Source organism: Zonotrichia albicollis, chromosome 4 (assembly GCF_047830755.1).
Source record: "Zonotrichia albicollis isolate bZonAlb1 chromosome 4, bZonAlb1.hap1, whole genome shotgun sequence".
Classification (NCBI taxonomy): Eukaryota; Metazoa; Chordata; class Aves; order Passeriformes; family Passerellidae; genus Zonotrichia; species Zonotrichia albicollis.
In genome coordinates, this window is record NC_133822.1 from 35,922,511 (window position 1) to 35,950,257 (window position 27,747).

Consider the following 27,747-nt stretch of genomic DNA (forward strand, 5'->3'; position numbering starts at 1 on the left):
ATATGCCTTTGGGACCATGTAATTGCTCACAGACTGGGACATCTGCAGAGCAATAGGTGCCAGCCCAGTATGTGGACATCTCCCTTCTCCACACCATTGCTGGAGGCACTTGTAGACCAAAATAACCATGTGGGTAACCATAGACAGTCTTGTATTCAGAGGGGATGTGGGCAGGAAGGTCTATTGTCAGAATTTTTCCCTTTTATCACTATGATTTCCTTGAGGTGTCACTGACTCACCATCTGCAAAAAACAGCAGTGATGTTTTAATATACATTCATTTGGATTACACAGACCTTTGAGTAGATGTCCTGGACAGCACTAACCTTTTCCGAGGTCTGTGGCAGATACAGTCATTAATTAGAATGAAAAAAATCTTTACTATTCCATAGTTAGAGGGATAAAACCAAGACAGGATGTAAAAGATGTAACATAGGAAAGCTTGCACCCATAGCACCTTTCCATCACATTGTGCCATCATATTTTCTAGCCTGCCTGTTATACAGAAAAGGAGACCTGACAGTTTAATATGTTGCTTCAAAGCAAGGGCTGATACACCATGTCACTGCTAAGCCCAGATGTGCCACACACTCATTGCTGGGAGGAAGAAAAAACAGGGGGGAAAAAAAGCCCAAACAATTTTATAAATGTTCTGTAGGGAGTCTAAATGTCTTTTTAATTTGGTCTATATTTTTTTAACACCACCCTTTAGGGAGGCATGTTCAGTGATTATTATCAGTTCATCCATACACAAAGGTACAGTCCCCCATAAGCGTTGACCTTAAATTATCTTTCTCTACATAGAAATGTCATTATCTTCATGAAGGAAACATTTCTGCTTATTTATGTAAATGAAAAACATGGCCTAACACACACAAATATACAGCAAAAATGTACTAATATTTGCCATAATCTTGTAAGGAATTGCTGAAGCATATGCTAAAATTAATTCATCACCCCCCCAGCTCATCACAAACCTGTGACTACTTCATTTGCACTCTGCTTAATGGTCCATCTTTCTCAGGACAACATATGTTACAAATCTCTGTAATTTCATGCTCTTACCTTGCAGACCACGCTTAAAGAAAAGGAAAAAAATAAGAAAAAAGAAGCATTTTCTCCTTTCTTTTAAATGTAGCTCTTGTCTAAGTGCTCGGACAGGCACTGTCAGCTCTGAAAATTCAAGATTAATCAAGCAATTAAGAATTGATATCTAGTGACTTATCATGACTGGAAATGAGAGATGCTGCATTCATTTTAGCTCTGCAAGAACCCAAAATAGCTAACCTGATTTTTATGGACAGCACGATCTTAAATCTTATGGGGAGAACAGTTACAATTCCTTCTATTAAAGTGGTTCCTTCAGAATCCCCCATCTGTGTTCTGCACATTCCTTAGCCAAGGGCCAGTCTGTACAGAGGGCCACGCTGAAGAGCTGCATACTTCAGATTCACACCCTGCCTTTACCTGAATGAGTCTGAAAGTGTAAAGAAATCCCAAGAGAGCCAAGATGTTGTTTTGCTTTTTCTCCCCCATGTGCCAGCACAGGATTGCACTGCACTGCTTAAATAAACAACCCAACTGAGCAGGAATTCCATCACTTCAGAACTGTGGTTTCCTTTAAACATTCGAAAGAATGGCAAGCATTTCCATTCACATAACTGTCAGCATTATCAGCTCTCCTCACACCTCCTTCTCCAGTATCTAATTGTGATGGTAGGGACTTCCCTGCCTCCTTCCTTGGGAGTGGAGAGAGCCTTTGCAACTCAGCTACAGTCATTTGCTTTTCTCTCCATGAGCTCAGGAACTTCTTCAGCAATCAGAAAGACTTCATGGGTTGGATGAGCACATTCACTCAGCACATTCCCGCTGTAAACATTTATTTGGAGATTTACGGCATACATATTTGGACTTTCTGTGGTAATTTGGATCTGATGAGCTTTCCTTATTGTCAAAATGATGGATGCCTCTGTAAAAGAGAGGAGTAACTTCTTCTGCAGCTTTGCTACCTCAGCTAGGCAGATGCAGGTCTGAGAAATCAAAAATGAAAAGCAAAGTGCAGCACAACCCAGTGCTGGTGACTCAGGAAGAAACTTCATTTTCCCCTAAACTATAAGTAGCTCAGTAGCTCTTACTTACCCAGTTACTGGCTTCTTCCTGGACAGCCTGTTAGAATTAAGAACATACAAACCTGAATTCTGCTCCAAACTTCACCTCTGATGCTCTGTAGTCTTGGAAAAGTCATTTAAGCTCCCGAGTCTCCATTTTTTCCATGCATGAAGCTGAAATGACATACTGAGCCTTGCAAGAACTTCTGAAACCTCTGATTTTAACAGTACTTGTCAGTGCCAAAAGCACCATTATGGGCATTACAGCACTAATTCTCTCACAAGAGAGGGAAGCTCACAGTGTCACAGGTATTTTGGATACAATGATTACCCCTGGAAGTGCTCAGGTATCATTGCACAAAATTGTAGGCAGATGAATCTTTCAGATGGGATAGAAACCAGAGGCCCTGACAGGTTATTAAAAGACATAACGTTTTGAAGAAGCCCATATGTTAGCTTTTTCATGTTCACCCTGTTCCAATTTGGATAATTACGTTCTAACTCTTTAAAGCAGGGTGGCTGACCTGCCTGGCCCTACCAGCTGTATATCCAAATCTTCATGTGGCCCAGAGTGATACAACACAACCCACATATTTCAAAAAGCTGAAGGAAAAGAGAAGCTCTAGGAGAGCGTTCATCAGCTAGTGAGAAAGATTTCCTCCTGGAACAGGAGCCCTCCCCTCCTGCTGACACAGTCCTTCCCTGAGAATCAGCTTCTCTGTGTCACTTCCCACAGGAACCTGCCTGGTACTGTCAGGGCACCATCATACTTTGTCCCCAGGCAGCTGCACAGTGGCAGCTCTGTGATGCAGAGATGCTGTGAACATTGAAGATTCACACCTCACAACACATTCCAGCAATTTACAGGCCTAGTTATTAATAGTGAAGGACCTAGTGACATACTAGTTACTAATAGTAATCTGCATTTCTACTTTATCATTAAGAAAGAAAAACATTTCATCCCTCACAGTAAGTGGAGCCTGGCTTGCCCAAGAATTAAGCAGGGGAAGACACTGAAGATTCTCATTCTTCTCTTGGAGATCACTGGTGCTCTCTAAGCTGCTCCTTTTTTCTTTATAAACTCTCAATGATAATTCACTGTGCATTACACATCTTGACCCCCACAGAATCCCAAAACACAGAAAGAGCAATATTTGAGCCTTCATCAGCTTCCTGACATAGTAAAAAAGAGAAGCAGCATATGGTGCAAATGATTTTTTTTCACCACAGACACTCAGTAAATTTTCCCAAACCCAAGATAAGATGTCATTTCCAAATGGTGAAAGAAAGTGGTAGAAATTCCAAGGAGCCCCCAACATCTGTCTAATTTTGCATTTCAGATGCCACTCTGACCCAGTGATGGTGTCAGCAGCTACTCTCCTGTCCCTTGCATGGGCAGTCTTGTGCCAAGACATTGGTACCTGGTGAAGCAATTGCTCCAGATGTCATGGATGCAAAAGAGGGGAGCCTGTCCTGTCCCCATCTCTTCACAGGTGCTGGTGGCACTTGGGCCAAGGTACAGACCTTTGAGGAGTGTCAGAGTCACCAGCCCCGGGGGCAGCAGACACTCCTGCCTGGGGATGTTCTGTGTGGCTGGAGCTGCCCACCCCTGGGGAGTCTGTGCTCTGAGGGATACCAGGGAAGCTGGCGGGGGCATGTGGGCACGCAGGGGACAGGAAAGGGAGCAGAGAGGACCTAGGGCACCATCTGGTGGCTTCACTCACTGCCTTCCCTAAATCCCTGTCTCACGGGGTCATCATAGGGCATGGCCAAGGGCTGAAAGAACACCAAGTCTTCCCAAGAGACAGCCCAGCTGGAACAAGAGACCCCTGCCCTTGGCCCAGACTTGCACATCTGTAGGCATTCCTGGGTAGGACAGCAGTGTAAACCAGAGCCATGGTAACCATTTTTTTTTGGGTGCTGTTCAGTCAAGCACTTCCCTTGATAAAGAACCAGCCCTAGCTGGGTATTTAGAGATGATTTGCAGTAGAGACCCCTGAGAAGGCTAAAGAAGAGAAGACAGAAGTGATGAAGGAGAACACTTTGGACACATGTTTCACTGGCATTATCCATCACAGTAAGGTCTTGTCTGCAGATAAAGGCAAAATATAGTTTGCACTGTTTTATATGACAAACCAGTACCCATGCAAGAGCTTGTCCTCCACAGAAAAAGATCAAATCAACAAACCTCTCAAGTGCACCCTGGTTTCTGCCTCCTCAAATAAGGATTTGCTGTAAAGCATTATGAAGGAGCCCATTTAAAGGGAATAGATGACTTCAATTTCACCAACACAGGACCAAAGGCTCATGTCTGGTGATGAGGGCAAAGGATCCTAGTCCTAACACAGCACCTCCTTTAGAAGAAGGCAGGCAGGGCATTTCCAGCTCACACCACTGCTTACTTTGATAACAGGCCTCCACTTCCCTGAAATTCTGTCAATAGAAAAGGATAATTCAATACCTGGGAATCAAATGTTATACCACTACCAGGGAGCCTGCTCTGTGCGTAACAGCACCATGCTGGGGGAAGCAAGTGAGACAGTTAGAGACAGTTTTTAACAGGAATCCCTTCTCAGCATTCAGTTTAAAGCAAAATGTATAGGGTGATCACAATAAGCCAGTCACTGCTTCTCACATTTGTGGAGCTAGGGAAACTGAGCCATAATTTCCTTTTTTTTTTTTTTTTTTCCAATTGCCTAACACTTAGAAATGAATACATTTCCTCTTGCTAGTAGCACTCATTTTTTGCACCTATCCTCATGGGCCACAGGGCCAGGTAAGACAAAAAGACCAAATGACAACAAAAAGATCAAGTGACTGCCTTTTCCCTGAACAAATCTCTGCTACGAAGTAGTTATACCAATATTATATAAATGATATTTCATAGTCTCTCCTACCTGTGCCTTCAGGCATTTCCTCATGCCACCTTGGAAAACTCCATACCATTTAAAAACATCCCTGCTCTCACATCCTTCTGCTTTATGCTTTTCTCTCTACACAAGCTGTTGCTGCTGTGGCTGCCCATGGTGCATATACTAAAGAAGTGATTTTAGATTGTGGCTTCATAGCTTTAAATTTCCTTTTTCTCATGCAGCAGCCTTTTAGCCTTCCTCACAGGGCCAACCCAAAAGCCATTGAAATCAACACAGCAACCCCCACCCTGATTTTGACAAAGTTTGGCACACAGCCCAAATCCCCACATTTGCCAGTGTTTCTTAGGAATTTTTAATTTTTCACTTAATTGATCAGAACCTGGTGTGATTCTTCCAGTACTCTAGCACTGACTGTTCTAGAATAGCATTTTCCATTGCAAATACTGTTCTTTCTCTTATGTTTTATTTTAAACAGCTTCAGCTTTTTAATATAGAATTGTTCAGGCATAAATGTAAGAAACATGTTACTTTAAAAGGTAACAGAAACACAAGACAAATCAACTCACTGCAAAGAGAGATCCTTGCCAGGAAATTTCCAGTAGCATCCAGTATTTTTAACACTTATAAAATTTAAAAAACAAAACACAAAACCTAACCATCATTATTTTGAAAGTTTTTACTTTTCATCTAATCCACCAGCATCTGCTGAATATTTTATTGCCACACTGCAACATATTTATAATTCATCTCATCATTTCTTCAAATTTGTTAAGGAAAGGAATTGTTATACCTGTACAATCCTCTGTAAATTCTTCTGTGAACACAAATATTTCCTGGTCATATTAGTAAAATGTAAAATGTTTTACTTCAAAAATATTTATAATTGTTGTGATCACTTAACAAATTATAAATGGATCTAATAAGACATGCTGTCCATTCATTGCCTTTTCTGAAATGAATTCCTCAGCGCTGGGAAGAGAAAAAACATTTTTCTGTGGTTAAAGAAAGTCCAAATTGCATGTTTGAAATCTTTTCTAATAAAAAGAGCAAAGCAATAAGCGGATTATCTCTTTAAACATGGTATAGGAAGGTTGGAGGCCCCGGAGACATTTTCCACAGCCTCTATCTCTAATACATAGCAACATTATCTTCAGCTAGAGAGGGTCCTATGACCCTGGAGCTCAATTTTAATTTGATCTTCTTCTTTAAAGAGGTTTCTACAATTCCTCTCAAGTTATGCTGCATATTCTTATTTTGGGTTGGTTTTGTTTGGTTGTTATTTCGTTGTTGTTTTTTAATATGAGATAAAACAGCCTCAGCTTTTTGATCTGCTGGTTTGATCATGTTCTACAGCTATTTAATGTAACTCCTTCCCTATCAGAACCAGAATATGCACCAACACAAACGGTAGGCAAGTTCCAGCTGACAGGGGAGAAAGAACTTGGACAGCAAATTCACTTCTAAGGCCTCCCTCCTCCTTCTTCCAGTCGTTCTAGGTTTCAGAACTGATCTCCTTGGCAATAATGTATGGTGGAGGGGTAAAGGAGCTTTATACTCTCTACAACAGCCAGCTGAAACAAAGGCCAATGGATTGGTTTTGGTGGGGCAGAGGTACCATGCCTGCTCCCACAGAGGCTCAAAATCCCAAACGATAACAATGCCCACTGCCAAGAAGAAAAGGAAACTGGGGAGCTCCCCTAGGACTTCTGCAGGCTGGAGCCTGGCCCCAGACCCGCCTGGCTTATGCAGCCCCAGCAAGGGAGTTTCCTCACGTTCCCCCCTCCTTGAACCTCTTTCTTGTTCTGGAATGGGCACTGTCACTGAGACATGTTGTCAGGAAGGGATATTTCTCTGTGTTCCTTTTCTCCACCTTTATCTCCACCAGTGCATCCAGTCCTCACTGCTGATACTGCTGAAGGGGAAGCATTTTCTTAGAGGCACTGATTTGAGTCGCCCCACTAAGGTCGCAGCAGGCATCTGTGACTACTTGATAGGATTAGCAGATTATGAGAAAGCGTGTTTGCTGTGGGGTTCCTGAGAAAGGGAAATGGGCAGGTGGATGCTTGGATCTGATTAAACTATGCATGAGGTCCTGATGGCTGTTTCAGCAAAGCCACAAGCACAGGATCAGATGGGCGGCTGCAGGTCGGGAACATCAAGCCAGCACGCAGGGAAATCTCCGGATTGTCCTACCACTTGCAGAGGATCAACAGTTAAGTATTTCAGCCGGGGCAGGTGAGAGAAACCTTCACAGATTGCCCATTCCCAAGATAAGTGCTTGACAAAAGCAGCTTTTCTTTTGCAGCAAACAGCTTTGCTGCAAAATAGCTTTGCTGCATCAATGCAGACCGAGCCCCGAGGGATTTCAACAGATACATTCTGTTGTTAATGAAGGGCAGTTTAGAAGGGGCAAGGGGTTCACAATTCCCTCGAGGTTGTGCTCTGAAGTCAGTGTGGATCTCTCCATGTATCTGCATCTCATCAGGGATGTAAGAGAGTAGCTCTGCTATACAGAGAGATGTCTGGTCCACATAGCGTCAGGTATCTTCCCTGTTAAATATTCTCATACAACGTATCAGAGGATTCTTCTAGACTTTCTTGCTTCTTAGGTGTCTGCAGAATGATGAAAAGGAGAAAAAAGAAATGGAGGAAAATTATTCAAAAGATGATGAATTAATTCTTAATAAGCAGACACTGACATTTGTACTGTTAGGAACGGCTATAAGTGATCTGCTGAAACAGAAGCCACTACAGTGAGAAATGCTGCTCCACCAGAGACGAACGTGACTAATCCAGCCCAAGGGATAAAGATGCCTCCTTTACTAGTCACTCTTCCCCAAAAAAACTGTCAGACAGGGAGGGGAGGGAAAATTGGACTCAGTAAGAAAATAAATCACTCTGGATTCTGTGAAGGAGGAATTCCCTGACCTCCTCAATCCTGTTTCTTCAACAGTTGAGTCTATTCCTCACGACCGTTCCTTGTGTAGACAAGGCGCTGACAGACTGATATTTTAAGTGCTGTGTGGCACAGGCCTGCTGTAAGCAAGGTTACACAGCAAGCAGCTGAAATGCCACCGGCTGAACTAAGCCCTACCTACACCAGCATTTTCTCCGTTGCCACCACCAAAGGGAAACACTACAGAAGTGCTGAGTGGAGGCACCTCCAAAGCATGCAGGATTAACCCCTTGCTATCCAAACTGGCCACCGGTCCAGAGTGACAGCATACAAATGCTCTTTACAGAGGCTTTCTGCCCTGCTTCCCTTAACAGCTCCCCCTCGGTTGTGCAGCCTCCCACAGCAAGGGCTGGGCTGGACCCTCTGAAGCAGAGTGAGCCACTGCCAAGCAATCTCAGCTCCCACTCACAGGCAAACCCACTGACCCACAAGTCTCACTCTTAGGGAAAACACCCTCCTATGTTCTGGCAAAGACAGCTGGAGGACAAGCGTCTCAAGTGGTCACAGCCCAGGATAACTAAGAGAGGCTGATCAAAGTGCTTGCAACTGCAGTGAACAGTGCAAACTCTCCCGTGCTGAGCTAATGGGATCGTGCCACTCACACCCCCCTTCCTCCAGAGCAGCACAACAACTGGGGACACTTGGAGTTGTCTGCTCTCAATGTGAGAGTTCATCCCATCCCCTCTGTGCTTTCTCCTCTCTTTCTCCCATCTCTGCTTTGACCTCTACCCCACCCTGGCTGAGGCTGCCAGTGCCAGACCCACTCACACACAGATGCTCCTCTGCTGTTGCTTTGTTGCTGCTCTGTTTTACAGACCCTCTGTCCCTCCAAGCAACGGCTGAATGGTGTGGGCCACACACAAGCAACTCAGCACAGCCTAGACAGCTCCCTGGTAGGGAAAAACCCCACAGATACTTCATCTTACCATCCAGACTGAATCATTTCAGAGGGAGCAGCTGGTAAAGGTATACAGAAGAATAAACAGGATCAGAAAGAGGGCCCCTATCCAAATAATTCAAAATGCAGCAAAACACAAATGCAGGGATGCTGTCTTTTCCAGTGCATCAGATAAGACAAGCCCATATAGAACAACACATCCACCCCCTCAATAACCAGGAGCCTGCCACTGCTTTTGCTACCACCACCATGGTGGTGTCACAGCAGTAACTGCAGGAGGCCAGTGGCCATGGGACCAGACCACACAGCAAGTAGCTCTGACACAAAGGGGGCTGCTTGATTTTAGACCACCTTTTCCTAAAAGGTGGGAGTTGTGAAAATGTCTTAGACACATGTCCTTAATCAAAGAGAAGGCTGGTACAACCAAGGCAACTCTCCCCAAAAGAACTTTAATGGGAGAGAGCAGCAGATGTTTTCCAGGAACATTTTCTAGCATTGGAAGAGGATATATTTTTTTAAGCAGATAAGAGGTCTGGAGAAGAAAAGAAAAATTAGGTTCTGAGGACAGGAAGGAAATGCTCCCTGGGGTGCCTGATGCAAGTTTTGTCCATATGAAATGCTGATGCCTGCCAAAGGCAGGGTAGAAGGCTGCATGGGCCTCTGGTCTGCTTCATGTGGCCCCCACAACTGATTTACACCTGCATATTCCTAGTTGCCCCTATTTTCACTGGGAGTGAATTTAGTTCCTTATCTCTCACTCATAATTCTCAGCCCAACAAGAAGATCTGAGTCCAAAACATATCCACACTGCCTTTTCCTGAGCACCAGGGCTGACAGCATAGACTGTGTAAGCCCAGCCTCTGCCCAAACCATCTTAGCTTCTGCTACCATGAAATGGCTCTCAGGTGCTTAATGGTGGCGAGAGGAAAGTTGTGTTCAGGGTCTGCTGCTGGTGCACAGATTCCTTCAGCCCAGAGGATGTCTCAGCTGCCTAAATAATCCGGAAGGGGCAATAACAGGACCAGCACCTGCCCAACTCTTCATGAATGCCTGTCTTGTTCAGAGGGAGCAGTGATGCCAAACCCCTTGGTGCCTTTCAGCACACGTCACACAGAAAAGCATCTGCACAAAACCATGAGTGCCAGAACTGGTAGAGCTGCAGGAGCCAGGGTTCTGCTGGAAGAGGGAAGAGAGGCTGCATGTGCAGCCCAGCTGGTGAGTGCATGTCACATCTCATTTTCCTCTTTTGGTGGGACTGCAGACGCATTTACTGCCTGCTAGGTCATGAGATTGTGTGGGGTTTCTTCCCCCAGGTGCCCAGGGCATATGGGAACTTTTCAAGAACAAGGCCCTGGCCCTTACCTTCCCTGGAGGATTCTTTCTGTGTGATGGGTTGTTTGTGTTGTTCTCGAGGCTAGAATAGACATCAACTTGCTGCACATCCAGGCTCTGCACAGAAAAGAGAAAAGAAAGTAGGTGTCAAATAAAATACTTATGTTTAAGATAACTAATTACCCACTGGTTGCTCCCCATATCATGCCAGACATTTTTTAGGGACCCCTGCCACCTCCAAAATTTTGAAGTACCTGACCTTAACTTGGGCAAACAGAAAATCCTTTTCCCCTGAAATACCTACAGTGCAGCTGCATCATCATCTTTTTTTCAGGCTTACAGAGACAGGCTTTGATGTTGCCTACCCTGTGTAACGCAGTGGAGAAGAATGCCAATGCCTCTGCCTCACTCTGCTCCAAAATTGGCCCAGAATGCAAAGTTGTGCACCAGGGGGACCACAGGTAAGAGGCAGCGCTCTGCACCACCCAAGACTGTTTAGGTGCTTGACAACCACAAGTTCTTGTTCATGTTTATTCTGGGGACACAAAAGTGAGAAAATGGGAGAGGGTGGGGGTCCTGAAGCACAGAACCTGCAGAAAATTAATACAATTTCTGTTTATTGTCTGTTGTTTTGGTTTTTTTCCAAGCCAGAACTCTTCTTTCTTCTTTGAGTGAGCAGAGAATTATAAAAAAATCCATATGCTCCCAGGCCCTCAAATATTACCACGGTCCCACTCAGCTACACAGAGAAACACACACACACACACCCTGCATGCATATGCACCCGTTGTCCCCCAGGTAATCGTGTCACAGGAGGTGCATGTCAGCTTGAGTGATATTCCAGATCTGCCTGAAGGATCAAACATAACAATCATGAGGACTTTTCCATGTGTGTTTCAAGGATGACAGCAGGTTGCCAAGGTGGCTGTTTCTCTGGCAACAGGAAGATGGGAGGAGCTCTGGCTGCAAGAGGGGCAGATGGTATTAGTGGAGAGAGCCAGGCACCCTGTAACGCAGTGAGAAGGATGAGTAAAACATGGAGGTTTCATTGGGGGCTGCCAATCACTTGAACCCTCATAATTTCATGCAGAGTTGCAAACACTCAGCATCTTTAAGGATCATGGCCAGCAGGACAGTGCTTTGAACAGGGCCAGAGCATACAGAAGCAGCACTGGGGAACGAGCCTTGGAATAAACAGGCACTTAGACATCAGCTGACCACAGTGAATGGGGCACCACATGGCTCTCACATTCCCACTGCTACTCTGGAAACAGTCAAATTATTTCACCTGGCTGCTTCCTGCTCCCCAAAACCTACTTTCCCTACTCAGACATCACCACCATTTGCACGTGCACATGTGCACACAGAAAATTCTACTTCCCCACACTCATTTTCAATTCTCTTTGTGATGCTCACAGTGAGGACCTCATCTTGTGTGCTGAGCTTCCAGAAGCCTGGCTCCATGTCCCCTTGGCAGGACAGGCAGCCTCTTTCTCTACTCCAGTCTGAAGCTACTTGCAAGCAAGGTGTTTAACTGCCAGAAACGGTTCCCTTCCCTCCACATGCCTTCTTCCCATGCAGGCTGTTACCAATGCTGGTCCTTTTCCGGTCAGTTGGAGAGCTGGTGTCTCCAACCACCATTTGCAAGTTAATTACTTTTACTTGGTCACTGATCACCTGCTACTGTCACAGTGAAGGCACACATGCCACTCTCCTCCCTGCTGACAGATGCCTTCCTATCCCTGAACAGCCTCCTGTCCCCCTTACACCTGGAAAAGCTCCTGTGCTCTGGAACCTGACTGCACCTGCACTGCAGGAGTTCTGTTTGCTGCTCAAAAAAGCTTGTTTGAAGTGTAAAGCAGATGAAGCAAGTCCCTCAGATTGTTATTTCCATTAACTGAGCAGCTAAGCTGGAAGTCAGAGGATATACAGGTCTGGTTCTGGGCAGTGCAGTGAGGCAGAGCTACTCTACAGTTGCAGGAGGACAGAGAGGTCAAGGAAGGCAGTATAGAGAGAACAAACTGGGTTCCCAGCTGCCCCCTTATTACCAGGCTTTTTCTACCTTGTACGCTTTTCACTGCACACAGCCACCCCCAAGGACCACAAAATACATAGTGGCACCTAGAAGAGCCACTGGGGAAGGTATTTTCTCCCAGGAATGTGCAGCAGGACAGCTTTGCAGAAGGTGTGTCAGGACCCTTCCCACACCAGGGATGAGCCCTGTTGCCATGTAGGATAACACAGAGCATTTAATGAGCTGTGCCAGCCAGCTCCAACAGCATCTGTCCATACCTTCATGTCCAGTGCTGCCTTCTCTTGCTTCTGCTCCCAGCTTCAGGGAGGGAGGACATTGTGCTTCCCTGGCCTCACCTTCCTCCAAACTCCAACCTCTTGCTTTCCCACACAGACAACATAGCTAGCATGTGCTGGTCTCCTGTCCAGCCCCTGATCTCTGACCTCCTTCTTTATCTCACCACTGGGAGCTACTTCTCACTTGTCCTTCCTTTTTTTCCTTGCCTTAGATTACCCCAATGCTGATCACAGATTTTTCCCTTCCCCATGAATTAAGCACTGAGTTCAACATCCACCAACAGATTTTCACAACTCACCTAGTTTTAAACACAGTTTGCAGGGTTGAGTTTACACCATGCAGAGCCCAAATAAAATTTAGCTGTGGAGCATCAGAGTTATCATTCAAAGGAAGTAAGATTTGTCAACTTTCTATTCCCTTCATCTGTCCTGAGGGCCCATCCAATGCAGGTTTCCATCCCAGGGCTCTCACCCTCCCTGCCAATCATGCCATGCAGGGTTGTGCTTGCTGCTCTGCACATCACAGCCCTGCTCTCAGCCTGTGCCTTGTCTGGAGCAGGAGTTGCTGCTTCGAGTCCCCCCCACTGCAGCAGTTGCTCCACAGCAGGAAACTCCCGTGGGCAGACTTGTACCCCCAGCACACAGGAGGTGGTTCCAGGCTGCTTGCAGCCCTGCCAGAGAGGGCCAGGCCTCCTGCCCTGCACACCGGGCTGGCCAGGAGCCCTGAACAGCTGGTGTGTGGTTAACAGGCTTCACAGGAAGGCTGCTTGGGCCAAGTCCATAGGGCTCCTGCAAGCACAGGGGCTCAGCCAGCTCCTGGGATTGCCTGTGCCTAAGGCTGGCTCTGCTGGCTTGCTATATTAGCCTTAGTGGAGCCTGAACAGAATAACATGATGAAACATGTAATTAAGATGGAGCTAAGGATGCATGACGAGGCCGACTGAGCGAGAAATGGATTTGATTTTTTTTTTGTCTCCTTGCAGAAATCATCCACTTCAGCAGGAAACTACCCATTCGGATTTTTATAAGCCTGAATTAAAAAGAAATTACTTGATACAAATGAAAAGGTTTATAACCTGCAACCTCCTTTACCCAAAGCATTGCCTTTTGCCCAGAATAAACATATCACATACAATATATAGTGCTCTCTTTTAAACTGCTACTCCAAAAATTAAAGGGCCACAAAACAGTGCCCCCCCTCCCTGCATAGAGTGAGAAGGAGATGGGGCAGGCCCATCCTCTTGAAGGTATCTGCCCCTGATCAGGTCTCCTGCCTCCCTGGCAGATCTTTGCTCCTTTCTGTAGTACATTCTCCAGAGCTTCGCTTTGTTTAGTTTAAATGATTAATGCAGCAGAGCTCACAGGTTTTCCTTGGAGAGACTTTTCCAGCCCTTATAGACCTCACAGACAGAAAGGTTTCCTAATATGCAGGCAACATCCTTCTCTACTCTCATTTTATTCCTCCTTGTTGGTCCCACAGTTCACAAGAAAAAAAAAACAACAAACCCTTTTCTTCTCAGTGGAGCAGCCATCCCATGGGAGCAAAAGGAGAAAAAAGAATTCATATAAAATGGAGCTGGACAGGTTGTAAATGGGATTAGGAGTCATGGTTACTTGAGGTAGCCGAGGTCTAGCCTGACATTTCAGGGGAACCACTTCAATCCTACTACCTATGACACTGTGGCTACTGGGCTCAAGGAGTGGGAAGAGTCTGGGAAATGGAAAAGGAGATTCTATACAATGAAAAGGGAAATGCTTTCAAAAAAGCCTCCCTTGACTTTCTCCTTGCCCATTTCCCCCTGCTAGCTAGTTGTTCTGCTCAGGACTGCAATGGTCTGTGACACTGACACCAGTGAAGGGGCCACAGCTGAGGCCCAAAACAGCTGGGGGCTGGTCAGGGTATCATGTCTCTGCCCCTTTCCTGAGGCATCATTCTCCAGCTAGAAAGGCCATGCCCTTGTGACACTGCAGTACAAAGTGGGGCTGAGAGTCCCTCTTCCTTCCTGACTTTTGGAGATTCTTCTACCTCTTCCACCAGGAACCCTTCCAGGCCCCACACTTGCTGCTCTGTGCTGCCGGCAGAGGGAAAGGTGCTCCTCAGCAGGGCATGGGACAAGGTTTGGGCACTGGGGAGGCCATGACCGGGACTAGGATGGAGACACACCCAGTCCGGAGAGAAGCTAAGCAGGGCGAGGTCAGCAAGAGCAGGCAGGTATGGAGGTATTGCTTCTGTTTCACATCATGACACTGGCACTGTCTGCAGCACGGCAGGGAAAGGAAGGGTTGTACCAAAGGGTGATTCTGGTACTCACATCATAGACAGGAGGTGGTAGTGGTGGTGGGCTGGCTGAAGGCAGCTGTGTTTCTGCCTTCTGTCTCAGGATATTTGGCTGGTTCCTTCTAGGGCACAACACCTGCTCAGGACAAGACACCAAATGACACATTTGGAGAAAACCACATGTCCCCAAAGCTAAATGAATACCAATGTAATATCAAAGCCAGCTGTCTGCACACCTCCTGAATGTTTCCACAAGAAAGAGTGTTGGCAGTGTCTGTACATGTGCTGGTTACTTTCCTCACTGCATGGTTAAGTGTAGAATCCAGTGACTCACACTGGAGCAGTAGAAAGGAGAACTGGGCTCTGTGTGTACATATAAAGCACTTTCACTACCAAAACCTTACTGGCTGAAGGGTGTAAGTATTGAGCAGCACAAAACAATGCTATAGGACAGGGAGTAAAGCAGGGCACTGGTCATACTGCAGAAAGGAATTTCAGCGAGGCAAAATGCAATTACTTTTATCAGGATTTGGCAAGGAAGCTTTTCCTAATACAAAGAGTCTACAGAAGAGCACCAGACAATCATTAATGGTGACATCTAGTCAGTGATACATGGATGCACAAGTCCAGCATGGAGTTGAAGGAAGAAGGTCCCTTTGTTTGAATGTTTCTTCCATCAGATGAGTTCTCATTGAACACATTCCATGCACACAGAGAGAAGGGTTAGCTCTGCTCAGCAAGCAAGAGAAGTGGCAGAAAAGGCAGAAGGCTTTGCTAAGTATCTCTGTTCTAATTCAGAAAGAAGTGGGATGATTATATTCACATCACATGAAAACGACAAACTGCTTTCCAGTCCATTAGTAACTAAGGAGGATGCTAAATAGCTTCTCTTAAAGATAAACATTTTTAAACCAGCAGGTCTGAGCAAGCTGTGGTGAGAAATATGGGCTGTGTTCTGCAGGAGGGCAAATGTAATGACTGCACAGTCTCTTCAGACCCCAAGGAGAGGCCATAAGTCTGAGATTCACTGGCCCACCTCAAAACCCAGAGATGCCAATTGGTGAGTGGTGACAGTGCCTCCCCCCTCATCCCCACAGAGACACTCTCTAGGCAAACAGAGATGGGGGCTCATCTCCAGCTGACTCCCTTTGCCTCTTACACTCCTCCCCCACGTCAGACTGCCTGCAAGGTAAGTCTCACGAGATTAGCTGGGCTGCCAACTGCTGCCGTTCTGTTTTCAGCCTGGTGATCTCTGACTGTGTGTGCTGAAACCTGACACTCCTTGGAGTCAGAGGACTGTACACACAGCACAGCTTCCACATAAAAGAGCATGCAGAGTCTGCTGTTGCGGTGGCACAGAGCAGCTTCAAGGAGTTATGGGGCACACTCTACCTAGAAACCAACAATCCCATATTCCATTCTAGGAGATGTAAGTGTATTTCTAGGCCAGCCTTGAGATTTCTGGAAGAATGCAGATGATGCTGTTGCAACACTTGAGGGTGGCAGTACTAGAAGCAGTAGGTCTTCCCCAAACAACAGGGACTCCAATATCATGACTCCAGATGGTTTTTCCACAGAGTCCATCTCATGCAGATCTTCTAGTTCTGCTTTTGGCTTTTCTTCTCCCACTCTTCAAATCCTTTCTTCCCCACTTCTGGTTCTCCCCTCTGCTCTCAGCTTCCCAGATTCCACTTCTTTGGAATCTGGTCCCAACCTGGGACACCAGTCTGGTCACCCAAGAGGTTCTGTCAATCCAGTCTTAAGACCCTCCTAGTGTTTCCTCACTCCAGATTCCAGTCCCAGTTTCCCCCCTGAGGCTCATTATTCCAGCCTCACAGAACCACTGCTAATGGAAGGTGTCCCTGGAGATGGTATAGTCTGATCCTCGACCCTTTATATTTTTTTTTGTTTTCCCCACAGTTATTTGTAATTTTCACACAGGCTTCCTTGGGATCCTTGCCCTGACCCTTCCCTTCTCACTCTGTCTCTTAGTGTTTTCTTTGCCAAACAGATGCCCAAGGCTTTGGTCCCCATCCCCATCACAGTGCAGAGTTTTTTTGCTATGGTGCCCGAGCTCAGGAATGCAGCTGCAGTCTCCTTGAAAGAGTAACCTCCATCTTGAAAGAGGATTAGAAATAGGGAAAGTCCTGCCATCAGGGTTGTAACAGATTTGCTCGGATGCACAGGACATTACTTGTTTAACTGGCCCCTTCACAGAAGTTTTAGGCAACTGAATTGGTAAACTGATAACAGCCATGACTGAGTGCACAAACCACAATTTTCCAAAATCCCATCACAAGGCTACATCTCCTTGAATATTCTCACAGCCAGCACACTGCTAGTGTGCCTTCTTGCCCTGTGTCAAAGCCTCGCTCTAAAGTAGAGCATGCTGTAGTCAAACTGATTGCCAGAATTTCTTTAATGGGCAAATCACTTACTCATTTTGTCTTTCCTGTAATCTTTTTTTCTCAGAAAAACTTAAGAAAATAAACTGGATCAGACTCTCAGCATGGAAAATCTCAGCATAGGGACTTCCAATTCAGCCAAGGTAGAAAAAAATTGAATTAATTCCTACAGTGCATCAGGTATTGCTTTGCATTTGGTTATTACTTGCCTTTCTTTTCCATAGAAGCAGAGCAGTTGCAGTGATGCTCAATACAGCCAGAAGAACAGTAAGGGTAACGAGGATTTCCCAGCTGTAAGAGGTATTTATGTATCCTGTATCTGTAAGAAAGAAGGTAAAAGGTTCACAGTGACAGTGGAACCCTGCTGTATTTTTAACCCTGGAAAGAGCCTTGAGAAAACTAAAATGCAGGAGTGCAGAATGTAGTGGCAGAAATGCATACACCCTTCAAAACCTACTCTGACTGAACAGAGAGCAGGGTGCAGCTGCAGAATCACACAGAAGATGCAGGGTATAAGCAGCTCTACTTCACAGAGGGAGGTGATATGAGACAAGAAATCTCGTAGATAGAGGTTGGCAAAGGTCTTTTTGTGATAGGAGCAGAAAGACAGAGGGTGGAATGCACACAGGCCACACGAACTGGGAGGATGGGTTCTGCAAGTATCCTCTGACCAGTACAGCAAAGCCACTTCATCACAGCTCTTTGCATTTACATTAACAAGTTCTTCATATCCAACAGTCATTAATGCACAACCAGCCAGTCAGCAGCATGCACTTCCTTATCACTTTTCTTAACATTCCTCTTATGTTGCATCAAGCTTTCCACTGCTTTCCAGTGTGCTCATTAAGTGACCAACCAATTCCCTGTACCAAATGGAAAAGAGGGAGGCATGTTGGTGAGGCCATAACCTGTTCATGAGTCCCTAAATCTGAGCATGCTGAATCTGTACATGTGGTAACTGCAAGCACCCTGATGAGTGACCTTATCAGCTGCCTCTGTCACACTGCTGAAGAACAAACCACACTGTCTTCTGAACACTGACACCTAAAAGCACTGTGTGATCCAGTGCTCAGGGTTCCTAGATAGATCCTGATTCCCATCTGGCAGGGCAGGTATAAATTATTGTCTCTTCATGTCCTCATCTGTGCATTGGGAACAGCAGAACACCTGTGCCAAGTGCATTTCAACTCTGATGGCAATTAGTATTGGGCATAAAGCATTATTCATACCTGACTTCTTAGCATGTGTGGATAGAGAAAAAGAAGAGCGAAGATCAGGTTTCCATAGCCAGATACAGCTGATTTTTACCCTCCTGCCCTTACTTTCTGGTTTTTCACTTACCTCTAATAAGAACAAACACTCCCTTTCCCATTTTTTTGATATCATTCCATTTGACCTCGCAGTAGTATGTGCCAGTAGAGGAGGTGTTTTCAAGTGGCATGATTCTGTGGTCATAAGCTAAGGCAGCAGTCTTATTCTCTTCTCCAGAAGGAATGGCTATGTTTTCCACCCTACTATAGATAAATGTCTTCTGATCCAGTGAATTAATCCAGTAATAGGAGATTGAAAATTTGGTGTATTTCGGCATGTAAGGGAAGATGACTTTACAGGGGATGGATATTTCTTCCTTGAGCAAGGCAACCTGGATTGGAGGTTTCTGCAGTACATCGACATTTCCTCCTGTAAGAGTAGTAATAGATAGCAGTCACCTAATCTCACTTTTAGTGAGGAGAGAATGGCTGTCCCACAGACAGGATCACTCTGAAAATAACCATACACCAGGAAGCACACTCATAGCACGCAGTGTTGGCCCTTGTCAGAAGCTGAGTGATTCAGAGCATGTGCCCTGTGTGATCTGTCACATCTCTTGGGTAATTGCTGTCTGATCCACGATAGCCTGCTGCATTCACAGGCTTCCCCTTTTCTCTTGTGAGCTCCTCCATATAACAGCAGTACGCAGAAAGGCAGGAAATTAAGCAGGAAGTGAACTGATTTTGCAGTGGTGTTTGAATGTATTTACAGCAGGTGAATAGAAAGCAATTTTCCAAGATAAATGCTAGCTGGACATGTCCTGGTGTATAAACCACGCTCGGGAATCTACGTGTGGCTGTGTGATGGCTCTGTGGCAGAGAAGGTGTTGTGTGCAAGCAGGTGTTGTCAATGGGGCTGTGTATTTCTGAACAGCAAGTGAGGAGGGAGACTGCATATTCTGTACAGAATTCAGCACCAGGGCCATGAGAAATAAGCCATAGCTTAATCACTCCAAACCTTTGCTGCTCTAAAATGGGAGCAAAGCACAAACCTCAGTGTTAGCTATGGGAACTATCTGCAGAGGACTGCAGATCTGAAGTATTTATATGTGACAGTATCTTAGGCAGAGATGAGAGCATGCCCTTCTGCCCTTCTCAGGCTTCCTCCTAATACACACAAGGCAGTTTAAAGTGATCTATCACTGCAACTCAGTAGACAATGATGTCAGAAGTTAAAAGAAAGGACGAATAAGATGGGGAACCATACCACACTGTTCACTCCCTGTTTTATTTAATGACAAGGAAAAAAAACTAAGAGTGAGCCACTGGCTAGTAAGGAGACTGGGGTACAGGACTTCTTTGGCTCCCAGCCAAATCTGGGTTCAATATCAGGCAGTCTCTGGATCTATTTATTTGTCAACTGATATAAAACCACATATAAGGCAACTTAAGAGGAGGCTCTTTGAGAAAGGAAACTGGAAACTTACAATTCTTGTCACAAAATGAAGGATTCTTTCAGAGACATTAAATGAGAAGAGGGAAAAAAGGGTAGAGAGAGAAAGTAGGGGATGGGCAGGCTTTTCCATTTATGCTTTTGATGGGATTCCCTGGAGTTCTGCATCTATGAGCAGGCTCATAACAAGGTATTAAAGCTGTCCCAGAGCACAGCCAGGCTTGCTTTTCTGTCACCATGGACTAATGCTGCATCACAACAGCAGTGTCACCTCAGCACAGCAGGAGCTGGCACTGGAAAAGGCAACTCAGACTTAGCACTGCTGAATGCTGAGCACTGAGGATTCGTGGTGGGGGACAACAGTGGAGAGCGGGCACAGCTACTGCCCCGAAAGGACTGCTGGGAAGTACCATATGTTAAGGAAAATTCTCTACACATCACATAGCCAGGGACAACAGCCTGACAGTAAGGAAGAGCTTAGGTTACAACACCAGAGAAAGGTTCTTGGCTGTAAAATCAACTGAGATACAGTACAGTCCTCAGGGACATGCTCAATCCTCAGTCCTGTGTACACTAGTTACAATAATATTATGGAAAGGTGGTAACAAAATCCTGCAAACACTGGGAGTGATAACCCAAGTAGCTTATTCTGGGCCATATTTTTCAAAATGATGCATCATCCTTCTCCCCATCTCTATACAGCAGAACACACATGAATACAGTTTCTACATGAGACACAGCTAAGCACTACTTTAACAAAAGAGAGGAGAGATCCATCTTCTCATATTATCCCAGAAGCAACTAGGTTGAAAAGAACATACCAAGGAAAAAGCCAAACCATTTTATTTAGGTTATCTAACCCTTCTCCCACGTTCTCTCGTTCTTGAGGATTCACTCTCTTAGCTTTGAAATGCTTAAAAGACAGAAATAGCAGCAGCGTGCAAATTCCTAGAGGGGATCTCTGGAAATTAGCAAAAGACAGCAGCTGGAACTGCTCTAATATGAAAAACATGAGAGTAAACAAAAGGAATTAAAAAGAAAATATTTGTTTACCTCCACACTGAAGCAACCAAAGAAACAGGAAGATGACTTTTGGATTTGGGATCATGATGGGGAGGTCAAAGGCGGCAAGCACGCACCCAGACCCAAAGATGCAGAAGGCACAGGAGGTGGGGGTTTGGCAGGTATTTTCATGCCAGGGCAGCTGGTCGATGCCCTCCTGTTTGCCAAGGGACAGGCGAGATGTACACACACTGCATTTGGCAAGCAGTTCCTGGCAGACACGAGCTCTTCTGCTTTTTGGTCAGACTCCACCCCACACCAGGACTGACTTCTCTGTCCTACAACGATGGTGTCAGCCCTACCAGCGGGTGTCCAAAGACCAGACCACAAGCACTTTAACACACAGAGCTTTGCTTCCTGATGGCTGTAAAATATCGCTCGCATTTACAACGAACTTTGTCACCTTCCACAACGTGGGGGATCGCCTGTTCTGCCTTCAACACAGAAAACCAGTATACTCATGAGTAGTCAGTATAGAGCAAAGGCTGTACTGTACCACTGACTCCATAAAATGGCCCTCCACAGCCAACTTCTCCACTAGGTCACTCCAGAGGAAGGCACTCACATTCACAGAGTGAGGACAACCAGACGGCGAATTCGTCCCGAACAGCTGGACCATTTCAGATCCACACCATGCTGGCTCTGAATCAGCTTCACAGTGCAGGCAAGCTTTAAGTAATCTATTGTAGGCAAATCTAAGGAGAGCCTTTTGAAGAAGAAAAACCACGTTTTGTGGGAGGCTCCTGCCGCCTATATTCACGAAGAGTCTTTGATTTTCAATGAATGCTTGTTTTTAGCTAAGACATCTGCAATGCAACAGCTGAGCAGCATCTGACTCATAAAAACTCCTGTGGCTGAGAGGTCTCCACTTCTCTTTAGGCAGCTTCCTCCTTTCACACTTCTTGTGAGACAATTGCACTGTCCACAAGAAAGGACTTGCTGCAACTTCAAGGGTGCCCATTCACATGGGGTGCTGTGCTGCAGAGACTGGTGGGGGATGCTCACGTGGGGAAAGACCTAAGGCAGCAGATTGCTTGTAAGCTTTGTGTATTCAAAAGCGCTATCAATTGTTTTATGCCTCCAGACTTTGCAGGAACAAAGTTTACTCCAAAAAACCTTTGGTTTACAGCATTGTTCCTCCTGTTCAGACTGGGCCAGGTCCCCTGGAGGAAGGGGTCTTGACACAGGGGGAGGCATGTGCTGCGTGATGCCCAGGGACGGCTCCAGTACCTCTCTGAGAACCCTGACAGATGGGGAGAGGAGAAAGTGGCTTTGCGTGGCTGGGGCAGCAGCTGCACTCCTCCAGGGAAGGTTTAGCTCAGATTAGCCAAAACCAACTCCTCTCCCCAAGACATGCTGATGTGAGCTGCACGGGGCTGGTCTCAGCTGGAAATCACTCCTCACAGGTCTTAATGCTGAGTAGCAAGGACAATCAAAAGCAGTAACAAGACACTTGGGGCCCACTTGGTATTTCAGATATGGAGGCACAGATCAGGTAGCTGTGGCTCTGGGGTCACAACAGCACCTCAAGGTAGTCGGGGCAGGGAGAGAGAAGGAAACAGAGGCTCACTACCTTCCTGTGGAAGAACTCCACTGAATAGTGAGGGCTTCCTCGGCTCTTATATCATGCTCATCCCCATGGTAGCACACAGCTTTGTAATTTCCAGTATTGATGTATTTCTAGAGGACAGAACATGCTGCTCCTGCCAGTGATGTGTTTTAACTGTTATCAGCATTTATCTGCTTCAGGAATTCAGGGTGATAAGTGGATTAAGTGAGGTAGGTTCGTAGGGCTGCTAGGTCAACATCATCCTTCTGTCCTTTCTGTTCTCTTCCTATAAACAATCCTGGTGCCACTCGAAATGCCAAGTCCTAGAAATATCCCTGTCTGGAATTTAAAAAAAAAAAAAATCTAGCATTTCAAAAGAGATCACACACAAGACTCAGCTGTGGGATTAAAGGCACAGCCAGGCCAGAAATACTTTCACTGCTGGGATTTGCTATGGTAGAGCTCACTGAAAAGAAATGGCTTTGAAACGACTACCCAGCAGCTATTAACTGCGAGACAGGATGACATTCTGTTCCTTAGAGCCTAAAGGGAGCCTGAATCTTTGAATGTTAAATTCTAATTCAATTTGGTCTGGGGATTCTGAACTGAGTTTTAACCCTGGAGACATAAATGGAAGGAAGATGAGGAAAAGCTGGGGAGTTGCTATTACCAGCCAGTAGCAGGACTGAACTGATCGCCCCAAAACTTACGTGGAGTAAGATACCTGTGCCAAAGGAAATCAATTAAAAAGCTCCAAAGGAAGAGGTCACTGTATGACCTTCACTCATGCATTATACAATGCATGGGTGCATGTGAGCCAGTCTCTACAGCACGATGAGGAGAGAACAGCCTGGCCAGCTGCAAACCCACCACAGCACTGACTGGCCAGGACCTGTACGGCTTGGTCCTTCCTTTAATGCCGCAAATGCTGACACTTCCTGAAATTAAATACGGGATTGGGGTAGATTCAAGCCAGTTTCTGCCTATAGCTGAAAAGTGGATATTAATTTCACTGAAGCACTTTAAAAAGCCCACAATAGCAGCCAGCAGTCCCAACCATGTTCAGCACGCATGAACAAGTTTGGGCAAGTGCTGCACCTACCAGAAGTGCCTGTTCACAGCTGTCTCCAATGTACACCCACAAGTCAAGGCACACACACGAGCCCACACATGCCCCCACAGCCAACTCCAGGGAAAGCATTAATTCAAACAAAAAGGTTGCTGCTAGCCAAGGCAAAAGCAATGCTGCAGAGACCACAACAAAGCCTCTTTATTGCTGAAGCGTTTAACACCACAGCCATCCAAAAGAGAAACACCGCCTGGCACACAGAAAAGCTGCAGCAGCTCAGCGAGCCTGACTGCACAGAGCGCTTCAGAGCATTCCCCAGCACGGCAGCTCTGGGTTCGCTGCCTTGTCAGAGACCAGCTCAAACCCCCATCGCTGGAAAGCCAGCCAGCGGCAACATGTGCACCTCTGAGGATTCACAATCTCTTTGACTCATCTAACCCCAGACTCCAGGGCGTAGAGTTTCCCTCTTGTCTGGCAGCAGGAGCGATAGCGAAGCCAGCATGAGCAGGACCGTACCCCTGCCAGCATTTTTACCACTGTTGTGTGTCGAGTGCCTCTCAGCAGGGCTGGATGATGCTGAGGTAAAAAGCTACCAATGCCCTCGCTACGTTTCTACCCATTGAAATGCTGTAGGGAATGATCAGTGACTTGATGGGGAAACAGGAAATTAGAGGTGCTGACACCACCATGGGGAAGGGAGGGGACAGTTCTCTAATTCCCTTTCACCAGCAAAACAAGTCTGCCTCAGAAATCACCCACTCCTGCTTTTCCTCTGCTCACCTGCTGGAAAGATTCCCAGGAACTAAGTTACCACCACAGGCCTGACGAACACCCGGGGCCGTACCTCAGCCTCGCGGCGAATCCCTCCCCGTTCTCCTTCACTGGCTCCTTGTGTGGCCAGCGGGAATTCGCCTGGTGGGAGAGCTGTGCCTACTCAGGGTGACACCTTCCACAAGAACCTCTACCTGCCGGGCCTGGGGCTGACACGAGGCCAGGACGGAGCGGGCCATGTTAGGTCCGCCTGATCCAGGGGGTTAAATCTTGCCGGGGGCAGCCCCCCGGCCTCTGCGGGAGGCCGAGCCGCGCTCACGGAGCCCGGTGCGGCCGTGCCGCGGTGGCGGGGCGGACAGGGGCGGGCGGTGGCCGCTCCCGCCGACCCGCGCCCTCGCCCACAAGATGGCGCCGCCGCCCCGGCCGCCCCCTCCCTCCTTCCCGCGCCCGCCCACCCACCACGGGCCCAGGGCACCGGGGGACCGGAGGAGTTGCAACCCTAGAGAAAACGAGCACAACTAGGATCCACTTAAGGCAAAATTAATGCTAATTAACCGTAATCAACAGCTCGAGGAACAACTTTTACTCGGCAAGCTGCCGATACTGCAGTCGCAGTTCGTCCGTCAGGCAGGAGCAGCAGAAGACGGGTGTGGAAAAGGAAAATGAACCGCTGTGCCGCGGGTGTGACCCATCCCCGCTGTGTCCTGCCCTCGCCGCCGCTCTCTGCGCCACAAGTCTCTGTCCCCGCCCGCAGCAGCCCAGCCCAGTCATCCCCCACACGCCTCTTGCCCCACCACCGGACCCTCCCCTCGCAGCCCCCTCTGGCAGCGGCAGCCGAGCCGCTTCTGCCGAGCCCTTCTGGGGGGCAGCAGCTCCAGCCGGGGGCAAAGCACAGGGAGCCGCCGGCAGCGTAGCCTCCAGCCCTGGCACCGCCTCCGCACTCACAGCCGTCCCTTCTGTGCCGAGGGTGCTCTGGAAACTCCTGCCTGGGCTAGTGAGGAACACAGTTTTATTAGGAATGACAATTCTCAGCTTGCAGAGGCCTCTTGGCACCACGCGTGGATGATTCCCACCACAAGCAAAGCCCAAGTACCTATTTCATCCCAGTGACCAGTGATGCTGCACTAGTCAAGGTGCTGGTAATGGTGTTCAGCTTGCTGTGGCTGTCTCAGCAGGGGCAGGCTCAAAGGAGTGTCCTCACAAACAGCCACAGACTCACACACCTCGACAGCCCCCATGGGAGCATGAGTACAGGAGTAGCCAGCACACAGCCCTCCCACGGTCACAGGATGTGTCACCAACCCCTCAATGCCACGACCAGGCCAGCCCAAACTTTCTCCTATTAGCAGCAAAAATGCTGAGGTGGGATGCTGGGAAGAGCAGGGCATGCTGCCAGCAGTGCTTTCCTAAAACAGGAGCCCCTGAGCCCATGCTGCATGCCTTCAGGTGTGCACATCAGGCTCTGAAAGTGTCCTGGGTGAAGGGCTGTGCATCCCCCCTGCTGGGGGTGAAGGGGGACAGGCAGGAAGTTTGGCAGGTGCTGGATATGCTGTGCAGGGCACACACAGGGAGGATCATGTTGGACAAGATGGCAGCAGTTGCAAGGGAGCCGCAGGACTGGCTCCTGCCAGCAATGGCCTTGCCAGATGGCCCTTCTGTCTGTGCAGGAAAACTCCTTGGGCCTCAGCCCTGCTTGGAGCCAGCCAGTTGTGCCAACCCCAGCTCCCTGCAGCCTGGCAACAGTTTCTGACTGCCCCCAGGTACCCAAGCCTGCCCCACAGCTGACTCTGAATCTAAGCTCCTTCCCCCTGAGCTTGTTCAAGAAATCCCCGCGCTCCCTTTCACCCAAACCACCTCATTCCCTTGCCTGCTCTTTCTCTCCCTTTTTCTGGCTTTTGTTTTTTCTTTCTTTTTCCTTTTAATGTCTTCCCTTTTTTTGGTTTCTTTTTGGGACCTTTTCTTCAGCCTGCAGGAGCTTTTCAGCTCAGGACATTGGGAAGTAGAACAGGCAGCACAGCTGCAGTGACCCTGGGAACCAGCATGGACCCTCACAGCAGACACTGGAGTGCACTCACACCCCACTTTAGATTGGCACAGGTTTCCTCATGCACTCCAGGCTTCTGCCAGCTCCCAGGAGGAAAGCTCGGAAAGGATTAAGTGGCTAAGTATCTTATTGGCAAGTGAATCTATTGTTTTTTCTTTCTATTAATTCCTCAGCTTTGCTTTGATTGTGGACTGTGGAGAATATGCAGGCTGATACAGCTGTAATAGCACACCCTCCTAGGGTGGAAAAACATAATTTTGCCACCAGGCCCTATTCTGGCTATGAAAACTAAATAAAGGATCCTGGCAAAAACATGTGCTGGAAGAACCACATCTCTGCTAGGATTTTTGCCAATACAGAAATGTGTTTCATTCTGTTTTCCTCCCTACCCCTGAATTTCCCACCTGCTGTCTACATTCCTGGCTGACAGAACTACAGGACAAGGATTTGTAGTTTTGACCTTATGCAAGAGAAACATCATTGGGTTTTGTTTTTCAAGCCCTTACAGACCACTGCTGAGTGCACTGGGAGCATCCAAGGCTGCTGCAGGCCATGGGGAGACCTGGGAGGGGTTTTGTGAACCTCCCTGTGGGCCTGGAGGTAAGGCACTGAGCCTGATGCCCCTCCAACCCCTCCAATGGAAGGAGGTCTCCTTTCCCTGGAGAACTGCATGATGACAGGTGTGAGTCCCACAGGAATGAGAAATGCAAAAAACCCTGGAGTATAAGAGGAAGCATATCCTGCCTGCATGGAGACACAAACATCAAGAGGAGCAAGTGCATGGGTTGAGACTGTATAGATACCATAGCAGGGTTCAGACATCTGTGACTAATTGTATCTCCACCTGCTCTTTATACATATAAATATATATATATATGCATGTATATACATGTACCAACATTTTATACCTAGCTACTAATACTGCTGAGGTTTCCCTAAAGCACCCCCTCTGTGTCCCACCATGCTGAGACCCTCTGCCACAGCTGGGCCCATGGTTTCTCCTCCCTTCACTCTGTACACTCTGGGGAAATCCTTCCCCACCCCAGTACTGCTTCCTTTATTATCTCTGCCCAGTTGTGGTTTATAAGTTGTTTAAATCTCTTCTAGGAACAGATAAAGATCACAGTTACCCAGAATCCAAAAACACAGACAGCTTGAAATGTGGTTAGACTCTGCCCTACTTTCATTGAGTTGAGAGCAAGGCTCTGCCAAGGTGCTCAGGGGAGATGAGAAGAGAAAGACCCATTTCAGCAAATCACCCCTTCCCCCCAGCCCAAGAAATAAACCTAATGCGTTCCTCCAAACCTGCTGCATCTGTTCAAACCACATTGCCTCTCCTCCTGGTTTGCCCAGGACTTGCAGGTGAGCAGGGCATGAAGCCACGGAGCCT

The 27,747-nt window shown here is 47.1% G+C and overlaps 1 protein-coding gene across 3 annotated transcripts; it reads right to left on the reverse strand.

Moving 5' to 3' along the window:
• Positions 1–5,305: 5,305 nt before the first annotated feature.
• NFAM1 (NFAT activating protein with ITAM motif 1) lies at positions 5,306–24,739 on the reverse strand. Of its 3 annotated transcripts, none has more exons than XM_005488695.4 (6): positions 20,916–22,804; positions 18,501–18,839; positions 17,369–17,478; positions 14,789–14,890; positions 10,197–10,283; positions 5,306–7,593 (listed from the first exon to the last, which is right to left on the reverse strand). In XM_005488695.4, exons 1-6 carry the CDS (start codon positions 20,968–20,970, stop codon positions 7,534–7,536), a joined length of 753 nt encoding a protein of 250 aa, XP_005488752.1. In that variant the 5' UTR covers positions 20,971–22,804; the 3' UTR covers positions 5,306–7,533. The 3 variants fall into 3 exon arrangements, with proteins under 3 accessions (XP_005488752.1, XP_074395563.1, XP_074395564.1); XM_074539462.1 differs by lacking the exon at positions 20,916–22,804 and adding an exon at positions 24,387–24,739 and having other exon boundaries at positions 5,307–7,593; XM_074539463.1 differs by lacking the exon at positions 20,916–22,804 and adding an exon at positions 24,323–24,739 and having other exon boundaries at positions 5,307–7,593.
• Positions 24,740–27,747: the final 3,008 nt, after the last annotated feature.